Raw genomic sequence first — 20,226 nt, 5'->3', positions numbered from 1 at the left:
ATTGGACAATAATCGTGCACCTATGGATGAGGACAGTGGGTGGGGAATGAGGGCGGAGGGTGGGATGGGAACTGGGTGGAGGAGAGTTATGGTGGGAAAAAAAGAGTAACTAATGTAATAATCTGAACAATAAAGATTTAATTAAAGAAAAAAATAAATGATACCTTTTTTATTTGGAGAGAAGAAGAGAGAACTCATCTGGTGGGCTAGGAAAGTTGCACTTACATCAAAGTGACAGGTTAAACACACACTTTATCCCAGTAACCTGTTTGACAATCAACTACTTAATTCCAATTTCTTTTCAGTTGAACCAGTACTTTTTGTTGTTATTAACTATTCAAAACTATACATTATTTTACAAGCATGTGCTTGGTTTTGAAAATAAAATTTCAATCCACAAATTTACCAAAATCTATGCAAGCCATTAACAATCATAAAAAACCAAGGTTTATAAAATACAAAGAAATTTAGACTATAGACAAAAACTAAGTTATTCATAAGGTTACCAAGTGGAGTCCCTAATAACTTAATAGATGTAGTTAATGAGGTATATACCTTAATTGTCTTATTAACAAAAAGTTAGTCACATGTAATCTCTCTGCAGTTCCGAAATTCGTGAAGCAGAAAAGTGCTGTGAACTTTTTTCTCCTATGTAGAAAAGCAACATCACTGATAGTTTATGTATTCTGCCATGAAACAGCACTTAAATTTTTTTTAACTAACGTTAGCTGTAAAGCAAGCACATGCATACATGCTTTTTGGCAGTTCATTTTATTGTAGCTTTTTATTCTTGATCTGTTTTTAGAAATGTACAGTGCCAAAAATGGTATTTTATCAAATAAAACTAAATTTTAAAAGTTGCTTCCCCACTCTGTCATACACACGATAGCAACCCAACGTTTCATTTTAAACAATTAATAAATTTCACTGGGATCTGTATTATTATTCACAGTGTAAAGTATGTAAATCAACTTTACTAAATAAGAAAATCCATGTCAAACATCTTTAAAACTCAAAAAGAACACACACAAATATATATTTTATCATTTTATTAGGAATAATTCCAAATGGGTTATGAAGAAAACTTATTCATTTGAGTTTGATGAGTTTTCCAAAAACTCTTAATGAAGATATGTTCACCAATAAACAATAAAACATCAGCAGAACTATCATATACTGGGCAAAGAGTCAGGCTGATACCAAAAGCAACATGCAACATAAAAAAGATACAATATAAAGAAAGACAATCTGCTGGGTATTAAAAATCATCTCCATATGAACTCTTTGCTACCAGCATAGAACTAATTAGCTATTGAATCCAAACCACACCAAGGTAAGCTTGGCTGATGGAAGCCAGGAGTCATAATCGGGGGGAGAGAAGGGAGGAGTAATAAGTTCCTCAGTGCAAGAGATCTCAATAGTGTTTTGGAGCATTTCCCTGGCTGGTACAAGCAGTATTAGAAAATCTTTTTGGCAAGGGAGGAAAATAAATACAAATGGAATGCTACATTTTATTTTTAAATCAGCAGACTGTCCCAGGAATGATAAAGGTATCAGTAAAGTAGCAAGGGGATAACTTTAAAACATTATTTTTTGTGGGCTCAAAAAACATTCAAAATGGATTTATTTAAAGGTGTCACAATAGCTAAGTTCAGGCATTTAGGTTTAAGGGAAGTAAAATTAAAAGAGGACACTTTTTCCCCCCAAGTTAAAGATAATTTCTTTAAAACCAAGCATATTGCTAAAGTGCAACATTTATACTTGGTAAACAATAATTGGCAACAAAACAAGTTTAAACGCTGTAATATTCTGCCCAAACCAGTCCCAGATACTGTTTAATAACCAAGATGCAAACTAATTTTGTTGTAACAAGCCTAGACAAATTCTATCCAACATGTCCTTGATTAGATATCCAGTTTCATTTAACGTTTTGAAAGCTCATTTGACAGCCAGTCAAGTCCCTCATACAGGCCAGTTCCTTGTGTAGCACAAGTGGCTTGAACATACCACTACAAAGAAATAAACAAGAAAATACGTGATTAACATGAGACTATGTATAACACAGAGTTTCAAATTTCTGAATCAGAAAATTATTTTCCCCCAATTGCTTAGGGGTATTATTTAGCCAGCAGTTTCCATAAACGTACAGAAAAAAAGAAAACATAAGCCCGGCAATGTGGCTCAGTGGTTGAGTGTCAACCCATGAACCAGGAGTTCACAGTTCGATTCCCGGTCAGGGCACATGCCCAGGTTGGTCAGGGCACATGCCCAGGTTGCAGGCTCTATCCCCAGTAAGTGGTGTGTAGGAGGCAACCAATCAATGATTCTCATCATTGATGTTCTATCCCTCTCTCTGAAATCAGTTTTTTTAAACAAAGCAAACAAAATACATAAAACCATAGGAATAAATGAGTAAATACATTAAAGTTTTACAACTCAAGTAATTACTTTTATATTTAATGATCTCAGTAACTGTATATATAGATTGGGAGTTCTCTCATAACTCTTGCTTCTCAAAAAACTCCTCTCACATTTAAAACTACTTCTACCCACACATTAAATTTAACCAATTATCTACTACTTAATCTAAAAAGAACATTCATGGGAAGATGAGTAACAAATAAACTACCCACCTATTCCTTATAACCCTCTTATTTCCCACTTTTTAAAAAAGTTCAGAATATAGGAGGCAAAATTTTTAGAGTATGGGCTTGTTGATATTTTTAGAGACATGCTTTTCAGATAATTTCATTATCTTTAGTCTTATGCATTCCAAAAAGTTCTACTTTTTAAAATTGGTAATGAATCTTTTCTCTAGTAACTCTATGTACTGCCATGAAAAGTTACAAATACAAAAAGACTTAGAAAGCAATTTAATTATCTATAAGGGATAATTTATTTTTATTAATTTCTTTATTCACGTTTTATTTTGCCTTAAAGACCTTGTTTTAATATTGCAACACCACTGAAAGTATACAATGTTGCCCAGTATTATTTGAATATCAAACACCCCAGAAGGCTGGGAAAAGGCATAAATTCATATAGCATGGAAAACTGGTATCCTTTGCAATTTATTTTATTTAAATCAACCTGGAACATCTCAGTCTTTACATTATTGCCATAGTACAATGTCTGCCTTGCTGACAAGCTATTAAAAAACTATTGTAAAGCACAAGCCACACTAATAGTTTGTGATATCATGTTTACATATAAAACTGCATGTTGTGTTTTGCCGATATTTAAATCACGGATATAAAATAAGCAGTTAGAGAGGGAATATTTCTTGTAATTTTAAATTAAAAACTTAGAGAGATAGAAACATCGATGAGAAAGGAACATCATCTATAGGCTGCCTCCTGCATGCTCCCTGCTGGGGGTTGAGCCCACAATCTGGATATGTGCCTTGACCAGGAAGTGAACCAGCAACCTTCTTGGTTCCTGGGTCAACACTCAACCTCTGAGACACACCGGCCGGGTGCCCCACAAGCTTTTGATATTACGGTACAAAACAATATTATCTAAAATATGGCTCCTAAAAACAAAATTACGAATTATTTGCCTGTTATTTAAGATATAAAATTTAAAATATCAATAATTTTTTAGTATTACAATTTACATAGAGCAGTTTTCTACATATTTATCAATACTAAACATTTTGAGGATAAAGGTAACAAACATTAAATAAAATAAAGATATTTAAATCTTTGGATCCTTAACGAATATTTATTAAAAGCTAAAAAAAATGGAGAAGGTATCAGCATTCTTTAAAATAAAACTGAACACATTTATTACAGTACGAAATAATGCCTGAAAGGGGTCATATTTCTGTAAGCAAGAGTAAACTATAGTAAAATAATGTGTTCATTACCTGCTCAAATGGGACAACTAGCTAATAAATTTTTAAACTAAATATTAGCTAAAACAATCATCCTAATAAGTCTAATAGTCAAGAAGTTAATATAAGCCAAATACTTACTGTTCTGTTACGAAGAGACTGAAGACCTAATTTATCTGTCATTTCACTGATGGCCATAGCATTTGGCAAATCCTGTTTATTTGCAAAAAGCAGCAACACTGCATCTTGCAACTCATCTTCCTGAAGCTGAAAATAAAAGCTAAGACATTAACAACTACAAAACTGGAATTCAATTATTGTAACAAATTAAATAAAACACTGTCTTCCAACCCAATTTCTCTACATAAAGTTAAGGTATTCCTACAACTTAAATCTCTTATCCTTCAGTTGTTGAGGGGTTTCTTCCAGTACTTATATATATTCTATTTGTAAGTATGCCTATGCTTTTTTTTAAATATATTTTTTATTGGTGTTTCAGGGGTTTTAGGATATATTCCCAGAAGTAGGATCTTATCCTTCAGTTTTTAAATCCTGAGCAAATAATTATATGCCTTCAAGTAAAGCAAAACTTTTTCAAGCCAACCATGCTATACTCCATTAAGGTAAAACATTTATTCAGTCTTCATGATCATACATTGAGGGTAAGACTGGCAAGGACAAAAAACACATATGGCAATAAATATTTATGACAGGACCTTATAGTACTTAGTAGAACTATTTAGATAATGATTCTTTTTGGACTTTTATCCTTTCCAGCCAGCTGAACTAGACAACAGTGGTACAACAATACAATGATTAGGATATTAACAATATCATAAAAAATGCAAGAATACCACCAAAAGTAGAAAGACCGTAAAAATGAGATTCTGATACATGATACAATATGAACCTTGAAAACTTATGCTCAGTGAAAAGTAACGAAAATTTTAAAAATTAACAAAAGACCACATATTGCATGATTCCAATTGTATAAATGTCCAGAATAGGCATACGTATAAAGAGACAGAAAGAAGATTAGTGGATGTCAGCGCTAGGGGTGTAGGGTAGAGTGGGGAAAGGAATGGGGAATAAATAATAAATGTTCTACGATTTCTTTATGGGCCAATGAAAATGTTCTAAAATTAGACTGTGGTAACGGCTGTCACATTTTGTAAACTAATAACCACTAACTTGTGCATTTCAAATGAGTGAAGTTCATAGCATGTGACTTTTATCTCAAAACTATTTACAAAAAGAGAAGGGGTGATATGTAACTCATCTGACAAAAAAAGAAAAAAACCACCTCAACAGTTATTTAGTTACACATACACTGACAAAATGGTTTTACAGATTGCAATAAATGAGAATTAAGATTTCATTTCAGTAAATGTTTTATGGCCATAATTTGAAACCATGGCAAGTTTCCTCAACAACCCCACCCCGCCCTGGCTTTTTAGCAAACAGACAAATGAAAACATTAACCCAATATATGGGCAGGCCAAGATGCCACTGTCAACCAAAATCCTACTACCTTCCCCGGGATTCTTTATCATGGTTACTATTACAAAACATTTCAAAGTATACATTGTAGGCACAATACAGAAAAAACTAAACCCAATGACCTTAGGAGCAAGGAATCTGAACCAGCATCCCACCCATAAAGTATCACAACTACAAATGTTATACCTATAAAATAAGAGAGTGGACTAATGTAAACATCCTCAATCAGAGATATGCATCAAAAGCAGTCATGGAGCATTCTAAAAACAAGCTGGGCTTTTTCTCCCAGCCTACTACGTAGTTTCTCTTCTGTGTGGGGGTTTGTGTTTTTTTTTTTTAAAAAAAAAACTCTATAGGAGATTTTTATATTATATGCATTCTTTCTTTTTCTTTATTGATTAAGGTACCACATACGTGTCCTTATCCCCCCATTTCCACCTCCCCCTTCCCTCCCCCCCACTCATGCCCTCACCCCTGGTGTCTGTGTCCATATATGAATTCTTAAGAACCTGTGATGATAGTTCTTTCTGCCCTAAAAAGTCTTACTTGTGTAATCTAATCACAGTTAAAATGTGCCAACCACTGACATCACCACTGTCACTTAGGAAAAAATGCATTCTGGAAATGATAAATTAAAAAAATATATTTTTACCATTTTTTGCAGCTCTTCAGCTCCTTCCTGAATTCTTTCACGATCATTGCTATCTACCACAAAAATAAGACCCTGAAAAAAAATCGTTTAAATAAATTATGACAGTTAAATTTAAAGGACACACTAAATATGAAACACAAGCATAAGCAGCAAAACCATATCAAGAGCCAAATGTTGAGAAGAAAATGTCCCATTATTTAAAAAAATAATAGAAAAAGAACAGGGCTTAAAGTCCTGAAAACAAATTTGAGCACTATTTTTTACTTCAACATTTGAAATTTTATTTTAAATCAAAAGAAATGACACTCTTAACCAAATGAAATCTTTTCTCAGTTGCGCTAAAACTAAATTTTACCCCACTCCCTTTCTTCCCTGTGCCCTTGCGTGTTTAAGTCCAGATAAATTTAAGTAACAAAATGACCACAAGTGGGGACAAAAGGAAAAGAATAAGCCAAAGATTCATAAATTTACTAACTGGATTTATTGAAAGTACACAGTGTTAAAAAAAAAAAAAAAAAGAGGGAGAAGAGGCATGCTTCATCAGGAAAACTTAGCCTTGCTCTAGAATGTTGCCCACCAACTCAACCAGGGTAAGGAAGTTTTAAGCAAAATATATCTAAAATTCATGGTTGACTTGATCAAGTAAGAAATATTTAATAAGAAGGAAGGTTGTAATCATTCTTAAAGATATTTACAAATATTAGAATTTTATACTACAAAAGAAATGGAATTGGGAAGCAGTTCTTTGAATTAAGACTTTTCTAAAAACTTTCAAATGGAAAAATATAAAAAGGTTTTCAACTTGAGGGAGGGCAGATTAATTTTATAGCTTTATTAAAATCTATTCCTATTAATACAAAAGTGATTACTTTGAATGTTCTCCCCACAACCCTGATCACAGAATATTTATGATCATGTGTCACTTTTATCACAAACTGTCTTGTGTTATTACTTATGTAAGTAACTAGATTAAATCCACTGAGGACAAAGGTCTACATCACTTTGTATTTACTCCTAAGTATTACACTGAGTTTGCCAGGGTACTTAATAGTTATTTTAGGCTATGGATGTTAAATGACAATATCATTTTGATCTAGCAACTTTCAAACCCACTTCCTTTATGTCTGTTAGAAGCCATCCTTTTTATATACTTTTTTTAAAAATTGATTTTAGAGAGGAAGAGAGGAGAGAAACATCAATGATGAGAGAAACATAGACTGGCTGCTTCCTGTACACCCACTACTGGGGATAGAGCTTGAAACCCATGCATGTGCCCTAAAAGGGAATTGAACACTGACCTCCTTTTCATAGGTTGATGCTCAACAACTGAGCAACATTGGCCAGGTGTAAACAATCATTTTAAACATCCTAACCTTTAAAAAAAACTTTTGGTACTAGGAGAGCCAGTATGGCATAGTATAAAGATACCCAAATTCAGATCTCAGCACTACTTACTAGTTATCCCCTCTAGAAGAGTTAATACCTCTAAAATGATCTACTTTTTTTTCTGTACTATCAACACATTTTTATTGTTTTAAAATATAAGTAATGCTATCAGTCCCAAAATAGCATTATTGAGAGGGAGAATTATTTTAGAAATAAATTATAAGTTATTCACTTCCTTGGACAGCCTAGAATCAAGAGTGTAGAAAGGGTAAAATTCTAAAGATAGGTCTGGCTATTATAGATTACTTAAATGGCTAAATATTTATTTAATGGTTTAGAACAAAATAATTGGAATTATCTAGTGAGGGAAGAGGAATTTACAATAAACACTGTGTCCTGGATTGTTAACACAAGTTAAAATCATGGCATCAGTTTCTTTTAAATTTTATAGCTGAAAGAACTGGTCAGGAGTGTTGGCAAATCTAGCTGTAACAGCTTAGCTGTTATTATCAGGTAACACATAAAGCTTTCTCTAGCAGGCATGAGGTCCCTAGGAAGAAGTACTTGGACTTTTGATTTAAGGTAATCCAAAGAGGTCAGGAATGGATCTAATCTCAAATTAAGACCTTGTAACTAACTTGCACATGCTGGGAGGCCCCTGAAACGGGCATGGCAGAGTATCTCTTTGATAAGCACACCCTGGGAGACAGTGATGACAGCTAAGCCTTAGGCTGGCTTCCCATAGTCACAGGAGTGACTTCCCTAGTCACCAAAGCAGTACATGCATGTTGGAGTTACCTTCCCTTTTCTATAACTTGTACCAAATAATTCATTCATGTCTTTCATTTGTAACATTCCTTCAAATAAAGTAATTTGGTACCTACCCCTCCCTCCCCCAATAAAAAAAGATCTCAAAGTAAACTACCAAGCATGCTAAACAAATCTAGGGATAAAACCAGGGCTACCCTTGGTTTAAAAATTATAAGGCTTAAGATTAACAAAGTTTTACTTAGAACATAATAAGATTTATTTTTAAAGCATATGACTCATCAAAATATCTTTTCTAACCACAGCTATGCTAATGAACAGAAACATTCTAATTTTTTAAAGAAGAAAGGAGAGGGAAATAGAAACATCGATGATGAGAGAATTATTGATTGGCTGCCTCCTGCATGCCCCCTACTGGGGATGGAGCCCGAAACCCAGGCATATACTCTGACTGAGAAACCATGACCTCCTGGTTCATAGGTGGATGCTCAACCACTGAGCAACCCGGCTGGGCACATTCTAATTTTTAAATAAATAAACAAGCTACTTACTTAACAGAATATACTACTTAAACCTGGTTGCTAGGGTATTCACTGCCACCTGGTGGCAATGTACCTCACTTATATACAATGTTATAAGAGCTGGAGACCAAGAATAACTGCTATCTGCAAATCTTAAACATATGAAGTGCTTGTTAACATCGCACATTACCTCGGAAACACAACAGAGTTGGAAGCAGGTTAAATAGAAATGTAGCACAAGAACCAGCTCTCCAGTCTTAGGTAAGTCATTCCAAGCTTCAGTTTCCTTACATATAAGAGTAAGACTAGAGCAGTGGTTTTCAAGAGGGAGCAATTTAGGTTGTTGCAATTGGGTTGGGGGGAAGGAGGGTACTGCTATGGCACCTAGTGGGAGCCAGGAATGCTGCTAAACATCCTACCATGCAAAAGAGAGCTCTCCCTTCACCCAACAACAGAATTATTCCGCCCAAAATGTCAACAGTGCTGCTGTTGAATTACTCTGTACTGGAGCCTTGTTCCGCAAAGTAAGATCTCAAACAGCAGCATCAGAACCACTACCTGGAACTTGCTAGAAACCTCAGGTGTTACTTAGCCAAGCCCTAGTGAATTGATCTGTATTTTAGCAAAGACCCAGATAATTAATAGGCACATTAAAGTTTGAGAAGCACTACTAATGCCTAGTTTATATTCCCAGAAATTCTGATTCAAGTGGTCTGGAGTTATGATCAGTACTTTAGGATTTTGAAAGCTCCCCAAGTTACTCCAATGTGCAGCCAAATTAAGAACTTCTGCGCTAATGTCTCTTCCATGTGTTATTTACATATACTACACAGTAATATAAAACTATCTTACAAATCAACAGGGCAGATTAACCTTAATATATTTTTGTAATGCCATTTTTTTTTTTAGAATTTTTTTAAATTCTCACCTGAGGATTTATTTTTGATTTTGAGAGAGAGAGAGAGAGAGAGAGAGAGAGAGAGAGAGAGAACGAACATCAATCGGTAGCTTCCTGTGCACACCCCAAATGGGAATTGAACCAGCAACCTTTTGGTGTAGGGAACATGCTCCAATCAACAGAGCCACCTGGCCAGGGTTGTAATGTATTTTAGTAAAGTAAACAATTAACTGGGGTAAATGAAGAACGATTGTCTTACATTCATTAAAAACTATAATGACAAAAAGTTATACATATCTTACTTTCTAGTCTAGACTAAGAATGAAACCAATAGAACTACTGCTGAAACAGCTAATTCAATCTTGAGAATAACCCACACACTTAAAAATATTACTATGACAGCTATGTAACTCTTCCACCCTCAGTAATTTAGCCTCAAAAGCTTGAGAGTTCACTGACGAATATGGTAGTGATAAGAAGAATGCCAACTCATATAGTAAACACCGACAGCCAGTTAAACAGTAAATATTAACATAAATTTTAGAGCATGAAACTTATTAAGAAAAGTTATAAAAAATGTATAGCATTCCTTACCTGGGTGTTCTGGAAGTAATGCCTCCAGAGAGGCCTTATTTTATCTTGACCACCAACATCCCATACTGTGAAACAAATGTTCTTATATTCTACTGTTTCCACATTAAAACCTACAAAGAGAAAAACCAAAAGGACTGCTGTGCACAATGTCAGTAAGAAAATAAACCCCTTTACTGTGGAATTATCTCAGAATTGCTTTTTTAAAGTCCCACTAAATAATCAACAAACTTAAAAATCAAGGAGTTATGATGAATGCATGTCATTGTACATCTGTCTAGACAGAATGTACATCAAAAGTGAACCCAAAGGTAAACTATGGACCTTGGGTGATTATGATGTGAAAATGTAGGTTCATCAACTGTAACAAATGTATCACTCCAGTGCAGTGGTTCTCAACCTTCTGGCCCTTTAAATACAGTTCCTCATGTTGTGACCCAACCATAAAATTATTTTCATTGCTACTTCATAACTGTAATGTTGCTACTGTAATGAATCGTAATGTAAATATCTGATATGCAGGATGGTCTTAGGCGACCCCTGTGAAAGGGTCGTCCGACCGCCAAAGGGGTCGCGACCCACAGGTTGAGAACCGCTGCTCTAGTGAGTGATGCTGACTATGGGGGAAGCGATAATTTGGGATACCTCCCAATTTTTCTGTGAAAATAAAACTGCTCTAAAAGCAAAGTCTTTAAATATAAGGCAGTTTCAAAATTAAGCTCTATTCTATTTCACTTTATAATAATCACCTGTAAACTTTCTTACCAATGGTAGGAATTGTGGTGACTATCTCCCCTAACTTCAGTTTATACAGAATGGTCGTCTTGCCAGCAGCATCCAATCCAACTAGAAAAGACATCACAGGTTTTAAATCTAGACCAAAAGCACACACTAAGAAATTATTTTGCAACAAATATATAGTTTGAAAGCTAAAGTTGACTGGTCAAGGCACAAATGAATTAGAAATAAAATCACCTAATTTCTGATTTCACTTTGTCTTTCTAGACCTAAAGAGATAGCATGTAGTAGTGAAAAGAAAATAGTATCTGGCTGATTCAGGCAGTAATTTCTAGATTTGCTTTGCCATAAACTAGACAAGTGCCTTTAAACAAGTCACTTTAGGAAACTAAAGCCAGAGAAATTAGCTATAAAATAAGGACACTGGATCAGATAATTTATGATCTCCAACTCATCTGTATTATTTCTATGACCTATTACCATTTTAAAAAACACAAATTAGAATTGAATCAGAACACATAAGAACAAGTGAATAAAGAACTTTAAGATTAATAAACTCAATACTATGTCCTAATCTCTTTAAATGACTTCCAAAGGAAGATAAGGCCAATTTTACTCCTACTTACGTTCATTTCAATGTCAAATGTGCAGAAATGAGAATAAAAGACTGGTTAATATGAGTTGTAAAAATGACCCTATCATATTCATCTCCAACATATGTCTAAATTCTTAAAATGCTTCCTTGAGGCATAGACAAGTGTGGAAGAATGTGGTTTCTGAAAAAAATTCCTATTAAAACAAGAAGTTTATTAAACAAGAAGTTTAATAAACTATTAAACAAGAAGTTTATTACAGTGATAGTGAAGAACAAATTAAATGCTTATTTTAAGTATGAATCTCTCAAAACCTGAATATTCTACATTGTTTGCTAAAGTCTTCATAAATGGAAAGGAAGGTCAGTATCTAATAATCTCATTGAATGGACCATTGCTGCAAGGATATCACATTTGGCCACTTGAATTTCCACATTACCACAGATTTTGAAATTCAACTGAGTGTTGATTTAAGCAAAGATGTGTTTTAAAAATTTAAATCAAAGCAAGACTTGGCACATGAAACCAATTCTATTAAGTTTTAAAAGAAAACCAGAAATCACCTTACTTATCTAATCTACATTCCCGTGCAAGTAAGTTTAATTTTGATCAGTTACTTCAAAAACAGAGCTAAAGGCTATAGGCAATTCATACTCCTACCCTTTTTGCTTTGTTCCCTATAAAGCAGGGGTGGAGAACGTCCCTCAGTATAAGGCCCTCAAAGTCATTTGGTCTGGCCCTGCCAAGGCATTAGGGATGAGTTAATTTAGTAGAAGTTGGTAATTTTGTATGGCCCGTGAATAATGTTATAAATATCTAAATGGCCCTTGGCAGAAAAAAGGGTAGCTTTAAGATTTTTCTGGAAACTCTGACATCTTAAATCTTCTTATTCCTATGTCCTCTAATAAAACTTTGGTCTCTACTTCTTCATACTGGGATTCAGGTTTATTCTTTCCAAAATACTGACACTTACTAGACAGCGTGAGCAGCCCACTCTCAGCCCTCACTCATGGACATAAGAAAAATCAATTGTTACGAGGAAGCGTTTTGTTTTTTTGTGTATGGAACATTACCAAAAAATTGGAAAAACAAAACAAAACAAAAAAACAAAACAACACAGATCTTAAGCAACAATACAGAAAATGGGAATAACATATAATCTTTTCATTGTTGGAAAAAAGCTGTCTCTTGAGAGCATAAATGCCACTTGTGATTCTGATCAAATTTTAAAATAAAGCAAAAGTCCCCTTTAACTAAGTCCAAATACGATTAGGTACAAGTCAGAAGAATTGAAATTGAGATGGTGATTAGGAAAAATACTTGAGTTACAGTTTGAGAACTATGACACATGCCACTCCTCATTGGGGTCCAAATGAACCTCATACTGCCATTTAAAAACAATGTCAATTCAAAAATATTGACAAGGAAGGGGAGAAAACAGAATTACTTTAAGTTACAGTAATCTAATTTTAATTTTTATTTTTTTTAAATATATTCTATTGATTATAGAGAGGAAGGGGGAAGGATAGAGAGTTAGAAACATCGATGAGAGAGAAACATCGATCAGCTGCCTCCTGAGGCACACCCCCCACCAGGGACGTGCCTGCAACCAAGGTACACGGCCCTGACCGGAATCGACCCCGGGACCCTCCAGTCCACAGGCCGACGCTCCATCCATTGAGCCAAACAGGTCAGGGCCTAATTTTTATTTTAATAAAAACTTTATAGCTGCCTGTATGCATAATTACTATTCTACTTTCATATTGTTAAATTTTTTTGGTAACACAATAAACACGTGTTACTTTCATTAAAAAAAGAACAGCCTTAGCCAGTTTGGCTCAGTGGATAGACTGGACTAAAGGGTCTTAGGTTCGATTTCGGTTGAGGGAATGTATCTTGGTTGTGGGCTCGATCCCCAGTAGGAGGCATGCAGGAGGTAGCTGATCCATGTTTCTCTCTCACTGAGGTTTCTCTCTATCCCTCTCCTTTCCTCTCTGTAAAAATCAATTAAATATGTATATATTTAAAAAGGAGTTTACAAAATAGTGCAACCATAAGGTTTTTTAAGCAACCACGTTATTTTAAAAAATAACCACGTTATTTTTAAAATAAAAACTATTAAGACAATATTTAAATGACTTGCAGCCACATAGAAGTTTCTAAAATCATGAAGAAATCATTTGAGTTGAACCCAAAATGATAGTGCTACATATATATATATATATATATATGTGTGTATATATATATATATATATATATATATATATGCAAACCAAAAGTTTCTTTAAAAGATATTTCTATTATAAGATTTAAGATGCACACATTAATGTTTACCATCATTTAAAACTCATTAACAGGTCTTTACTCAAAAACATGTTGGTCTAACAATATTGTGCTATTTTAATAATTTCTTAAGTTTGTACTTCATTAATTTTCCAATGTTTGGTAATGAGACTTCTCCACAAAATGAAAATTACAACCAATTTTTAACTAGCCAAGATAAGACTCTAATCTGTACAGTCCAGTTATGTCCTCCCTCCCTCCCTCTCACCCCCATAAACAACTCACTGTATTGAAAGATACACTGGAATTACTTGTTCTCCTTACTGGACTCACACTTTGACCAAAGTGTTAGCAGCAAAACTAACCCCCAAAATCTTTGTCAATCATTAAAAAGTTTGTCTACCAAACTGTGGCAGCAAGAAATATTTATATTTTAAATTAAGCTAGATTTCAATGATCTCAACTTAGAGAAAAAAACAAATGCAGAAAGAAAAAAACGGGGAAGAAAAAAAAGTAAAATTTCAGATACTTTTATTTCCTTTATCTTTCAAATTTTCTTACAAAGAAGATTGAAATACAACTTCATAATAATTGAACATTGAGTCTTTACTGTGTTCCATCCATATCTCTAGGTGTTTCCATCCATTTTTATAATTTAAAAATTAAAAATTGTGGGGACAATACCCTCCATTTTTCAGATGAAGCATCTGAGGTTCAGTAATGTCCCCAGAATCACAGGAATAATGGAGAACAGATAATTCAACCCCTGGGTCTTGTGGAGAAATTAAACCCCTCATACTAGTGGGAATGTAAATTGGCATAGCTGCTTTGGAAAACAGTTTGGCAGTTCCTCAGAATGTTGAACATAGTTAACAGGACCCAACAATTCCACTCCTAGATATTTATTTACCCAAGAGAATAAAAAACATATGCCCCCAACAAAAACTTACAAATGTCCATAACAGTATTATTTGTAATAGCCAAAGTGAAAACAACCCCATTTCCATCAAACAACCCAATTTGAACAAACTATAGTATTATGTATACAGCAGAATTATTGTTCAGTCATAAAAAGGAATGAAGTACTGATACATGCTATAATATGGATAAACCTAGAAAACATGATGCTAAGTGAAAGACACTAAAGGTCACACTAAGTTAGACACTAAAGGTCACATATTGGCCCTAGTTGGTTTGGCTCAGTGGATAGAGCGTCGGCCTGTGGACTAAAGAGTCCCAGGTTCAATTCCAGTCAGGGGCACATGCCAGGGTTGCGCTCCATCCCTAGTGGGGGGGTCTGCAGGAGGCAGCTGATCAATGATTCTGGTTGCTGTTTCTAACTCTCTCTCTCCCTTTCTCTCTGAATATTAAAAAAAAAAAAGGTCACATATTGTATGACTCCATTATACAAAATATTCTAAGTAGACAAACCCATAGAAACAAAGTAAAGTAGATGAGTGGTTGCAAGAAGAATTGGGGGATGGGGCAATGACAGACTTTTGGGGGTATAGGGTTTCTTTCTGGGCTGATAGAAACGTTCTAGAATTAATAAAGTAGTGATCATTACACAACTTTGTGAATATACTAAAAACCACTGAGCTGTACATTTTAAAGGGATGAATTACATGTTTTGTGAATTACATCTCAATTTTTAAATTAAAAATAAAACAAAACAAACAAAAACAACTAGACTGATGCCAGAGCTCTCAAATAGTATTTGTACACTGCCATTCTGCCTTTATATTCTTCTGGTGGACACAATCTACCTTAATATTTGATCTAATTACTCAGAGGTTTGACCATCAGGGGATCCTTCCTCCTAAACCTATCCGGTCCCCACCCCCCCAAAAATAGTCAAAATATAAGGTAAAGGCAGAACTTAACTGGTATTAGCAATCTTTTAGAAAGGAACGTTTTCCAAACTTTCAACTGTCAAGAACTTGCAAGTTCAGAGAATAGAATTAGTAATTCCTCTATGAACACATTGGTGGTTTTCAGACATAAACAAAATGTGGGGGGGGTCGTTTACTTATTACGTATTATCAGATCAAAATATGTTGATCCTACATAAAATAGTATAATGCAGGGCTACAGGAGAGATAAAAGTTGGAAACTCTGAATTTAAGCTCATATTAGTTGCAGGAGCAATTTCTCCTTCGAGGGGAAAAACTATGATTGACGAATTTCTGTCAATCTATAGTTTAAATTACTTTAAATCTGATACTGTTTTTAACTAGTTTACTGCAAGCTGTAACTTCAACCAAACACCTTTTTAAATTACTTGAACTTTTGGGAGAGTGGATATAGGAATAAAACTTAAAATTCTCCACAGTAATGTGGCAAACCAGACTCAGTAGCTGAGTATTAATTCTAATACTTCATTAAAGGCAGACATCTTGAGTGTCTATTATTTATGCTGTCACTCAGAAAGCTGAACAAAAATTTCTAGGAATTATCAAACTTTCAAATCACCTATTTTTCTATCCATCATATGGTTATACTTCATTTGATGAGTTACCTAAAAGTTGTCCTTGTGACTCAAGTATTTTTACTCAAGGAACCTAATTATCCTGAAATTATAATGCAAAACAATAGCAAACCTGAGTAATAAATGAATAATTCCAAATCATGACTTCTACGCCCTGCACAAATGCACAAAGTTAAATACTTTTCCTCTTCCATTTTCTTTCCATCATTTTTGAGGAGGGGAAGAAATGCTCCCCTAATATAGTAAAAAGTAAAGTACTTATAGCATAATTCTACTGCTCTTTCCCCTCAACCTGTAGCCATCACAAAGATTAATGAAATGAAAAACAGCAATTTACTTCCAACAATCTTCAGTAAAAGGACCAAACATACATTTCCAGGAACACAAGGTCGTACTAGTTCATCTCTTTAAGGAACAGGCTGAAAATTAATTTATCACAGTCCAAAGTTCTCTCATTAACTTCGGATACTTTTTTAGACTGCCATTTTTCAGTGACTTTTAAGGCCTAAATAACATGCTTGCCCTCCTAAATTTCGTCTTCAAAAATGAAATCCGAGAAACACTTTGAAAGAGAAAATATTTTAATTTTCCTTTGTGAATGTTTGATTAACAATTGTCCCATGAATTGTGAAGAAGTGAGAAGCTTAACAGAGAAGTTAAAAAAAAGAACCAAATGTGTTTACCCTTCATCTTAATACACCTTGAAATATTACTGAACCTTGCTTTGGAAAACTTTCAAGGGTACAACTTGAAAATAAAACCTTTACCCCTTCCACTCTCTAGAAAACAGGTAATGAACCAGGTTTCAGTTTTAAAGTTAGAGGGGCACCTTTTAGCATTCCCGGGGTCCATGGAGCTTAGCTACAGTGCAGACTCCCTACAGCGCTACCCGGAAGGGGCTGCTGACTTCCCTCCAATGACAAGTCCCTTCTCCCTCCGCTGAGCGAAAAATGACCCTGAAAAGCAGGTTTCCAAAAGCCTATTTCCCGAAAGAATTAAAAAGAACACCTTTGTAATTATTAAGAAGGCTACCCTAAAATTAAGCGTCATAAAGTTCAGTTACTTGAAAACTTGTTATCGGTTTAAGAAAATTACTTTCTAAAAGTTCCTCCCGACCCCCATTAAACCTAGGGCTAATAAAACTACCAATAAAAATCAGTTTGAAAACCAAAGAGAGTGAATCAAACACCTTTAGTTTTTGAGAGTGGCTAAAAGGAACATATTCATGAAAAACTCCGTTTGCAGGGCTACTAACGAGGACAAGGAAAAATACGAAGCGGAACCCAGCGCGAAGCCAAGTTGAGCGAAGCGAGCAGAGGACTCCGGCCGCTCCTGAACCCTCGGGCGCTCCCGGGCCCCCGCGCCCAGCCGGCCACTTCCGCCCACGGCCAGCCCCGGGCTCGGCGACCGCTCGCTCACATACCACTGGCGTGTGCAGGGTGCAGGGTGCAGGGTGTGCACCGGCGGAAAGGGGGGCGGGGAGGACTGGAGTCGCTCTGCCTCCTCCCGACCGCTGCCCACACCCGGGGAAGCGGGGAGCCAGATCGCACTCTGAGGGGGCCCCGCGAGATCCCAGGTCCCTTCTCCGCCCTACCTTGTTGGCTGGCCTTCAGTAAGATCAAGGAGAGGAAGCCAAACGCAGGAGGAGGGAGCCTTGCCCACGCCGCTACAGGGCCTCCCGGACAGGTCTGGGACCACCACGCACCCTTCACCCCATTGTTCCCCCTTAAGAATTCCACCCGACCCCCAACCGCCGCCCCTCCCCCACCGCGGCAAAATGAGGCAAAACCGGGCCCCGCCGCCACCGCAGGGACCGGTGTTCCCCGACCCCCACTGGGCTCGGACTCCGCTCTCGGTCGCTCACTCACCCATCAAAATACGCATCTGCTTCTTGCCGAAGAGGCGGGAGAAGAGGGAGGAGATGGTGAGGCCCATGGCGGTAGTTGCACTCGCGATGGGCAGGAGCAAAAGGGGTTCGGAGCTTCCCCGGCCTTCTCTTTTCACGCTCCCGGCAAGCTGAGCGAGAAGGAGAGGAGCTAACGAAGAAAGAGGGGGGCAGGGGCGGCTCGCTAGCCGGCGCGCCGGACGACGCTCCGGGGCCGGAATCAGCGGGGCGCGGACCTGCTCGACGACTGCCGCGGCGGCTCCGGCTCTAGTGTTAAGGCTTCGGCTGTGCCACGTCACTCGGCAGCCGCGGCGACTCCGGCAGCGGCCCGGCCCCTCCAACGCGGACAGAATCGCGTCACCGCCGGCCCATCCCCCTGCGCTTCCGGTACTGCCCGAGCCACTGCGCCTGCGCCCGCAACGGAGAGGCCAGCTTTGCTGACGTGCATCTCCAGCCGCCGCCACCTCCGGGACGTGGCTGCAGGAAGCGGGCGAGGCCGGTTAGCACAGGCGTACTGGGGGACAAAGTCCCACAATGCCTCGCTTTGTCACTTCCAATCAGACTTTAGCGAGACCCTTCCGCCTGATAAGCGCATCCTGGAGGTTGTCACCCTTGCTTCCGGAAAGGTGGGCTGTGCCTTGCGGGCTGGGAGGCAGTTAACTTCGTTCTCTATGCCTTTTGGGCGTCGTCCTCCAATGCTACGCGTGTTGGGGATTCCCCGGTCCCACCAACGAACACGTTGCACGCGCTGGACCGGATCATTCCCTAGTGGAGGACGAGCCGGCGGAGAGCCGGTGGCAACCGCTCAGGAAGCCAGGTTTGCCGCTTCGACCCCCCAGGCGAGGTCATACTGAAGATCCCTCTAATCCTAGGTCAAGACAAGAGAACTCCTATTTTCAACAACTGTTCAACTTTTAAGAGAAGCCAGTGAGTAAGGCTTACTTTTCTACTGTCTCCCAGAAGCATGTAAGATTGATTTCTTAAGTTGAGGAAGTGGGAAGCCTTCTCAATTTAAATATATTTATGATCTTAATGTTTTCCTGAATCAAAATAAGGCATACGTCTTGTGGGGGGGAAAAAGTATGAAAAAACAAGTTCCCGGTAATCTTCGCCACTTCCCACAGAGACCCCAATTGCTGGAGCAGTTTAGGATGCTCACCCGCTCTGAAGATCTGTTTCAATTTCAACTCCCTTGGAAATACTTCCTTGACTGACTAGATAAATCACTCCCACTCAAAGAATCATAACCGCTCTTCCTAGTTAAGACCTGACTTTTAATGTTAACTATTGACAACCCTCCTTTCGCCCACTTGTCTGAAATCTTTAAGAAGGGGTATCTGAAATACTCTCAAAAATAAAGATAAGCCCTAACCGGTTTGGCTCAGTGGATAGAGCGTTGGCCTTCAGACTAAAGGGTCCCAGGTTCGATTCCAGTCAAGGGCATGTACCTTGGTTGCGGGCACATCGCCAGTAGGGGGTGTGCAGGAGGCGGCAGATCGGTGTTTCTCTCTCATCGATGATTCTAACTCTGTATCCCTCTCCCTTCCTCTCTGTAAAAAAATCAATAAAATATATTTTTTAAAAAGACAAAATTTTTAAAAGGAAGTTTAAATAACTGTCAGTTATGAGAATGCAAATCAAAACCACAGTGATATACCAATTTGATACTAAGATGGCTAAAATAAAAAGATAGTGTTAAGAATGTAGATAAATCAGAACCCTCATACACTGCTGATGGAAACATAAAATGGTAAAAGAACTTTAGAAACAGTCTGGCAGTTTCTCAAAAAGTTAAGCATACACTTTCCATTTGACTCAGCAATTCCACTCGTAGGTATATAGTCAAGAGAAATGAAAACATATGTCCATACAAATACTCATAGCAGCATTATTCATAACTAGAAGTCTGGTGCATGAATTCATGAACGGGTGGGGGGTCCCTCTGCCTGGCCAGCAATCTGGCCGGCTGTGGGGAAGGACCTTGGGAGGTTGGCCAACTGGCCCAATTGGGGAGGGGGGTTGGGAGGGAGGCGTGGGAGGTGGGAGGTTGGCTGTGGGAGTGCACTGACCACCAGGGGGTAGCTCCTG

At 37.3% G+C, this 20,226-nt stretch overlaps 1 protein-coding gene across 1 annotated transcript; it reads right to left on the bottom strand.

Moving 5' to 3' along the window:
* Nucleotides 1-1,034: 1,034 nt before the first annotated feature.
* ARF4 (ADP ribosylation factor 4) lies at nucleotides 1,035-18,411 on the bottom strand. Its single transcript, XM_059663209.1, has 6 exons — nucleotides 18,122-18,411; nucleotides 10,917-10,997; nucleotides 10,155-10,264; nucleotides 5,988-6,059; nucleotides 3,977-4,102; nucleotides 1,035-2,009 (listed from the first exon to the last, which is right to left on the bottom strand). The coding sequence occupies exons 1-6, from the start codon at nucleotides 18,186-18,188 to the stop codon at nucleotides 1,923-1,925; spliced, it is 543 nt and encodes a 180-aa protein (XP_059519192.1). The 5' UTR covers nucleotides 18,189-18,411; the 3' UTR covers nucleotides 1,035-1,922.
* Between the last annotated feature and the right edge of the window lie 1,815 nt (nucleotides 18,412-20,226).

The sequence above is a fragment of the Myotis daubentonii genome, chromosome 14, assembly GCF_963259705.1.
Source record: "Myotis daubentonii chromosome 14, mMyoDau2.1, whole genome shotgun sequence".
Lineage (NCBI taxonomy): Eukaryota > Metazoa > Chordata > Mammalia > Chiroptera > Vespertilionidae > Myotis > Myotis daubentonii.
The sequence above is the reverse complement of the archived record's forward strand: the minus strand, read 5'-3'. Positions and strand labels throughout refer to the sequence as shown.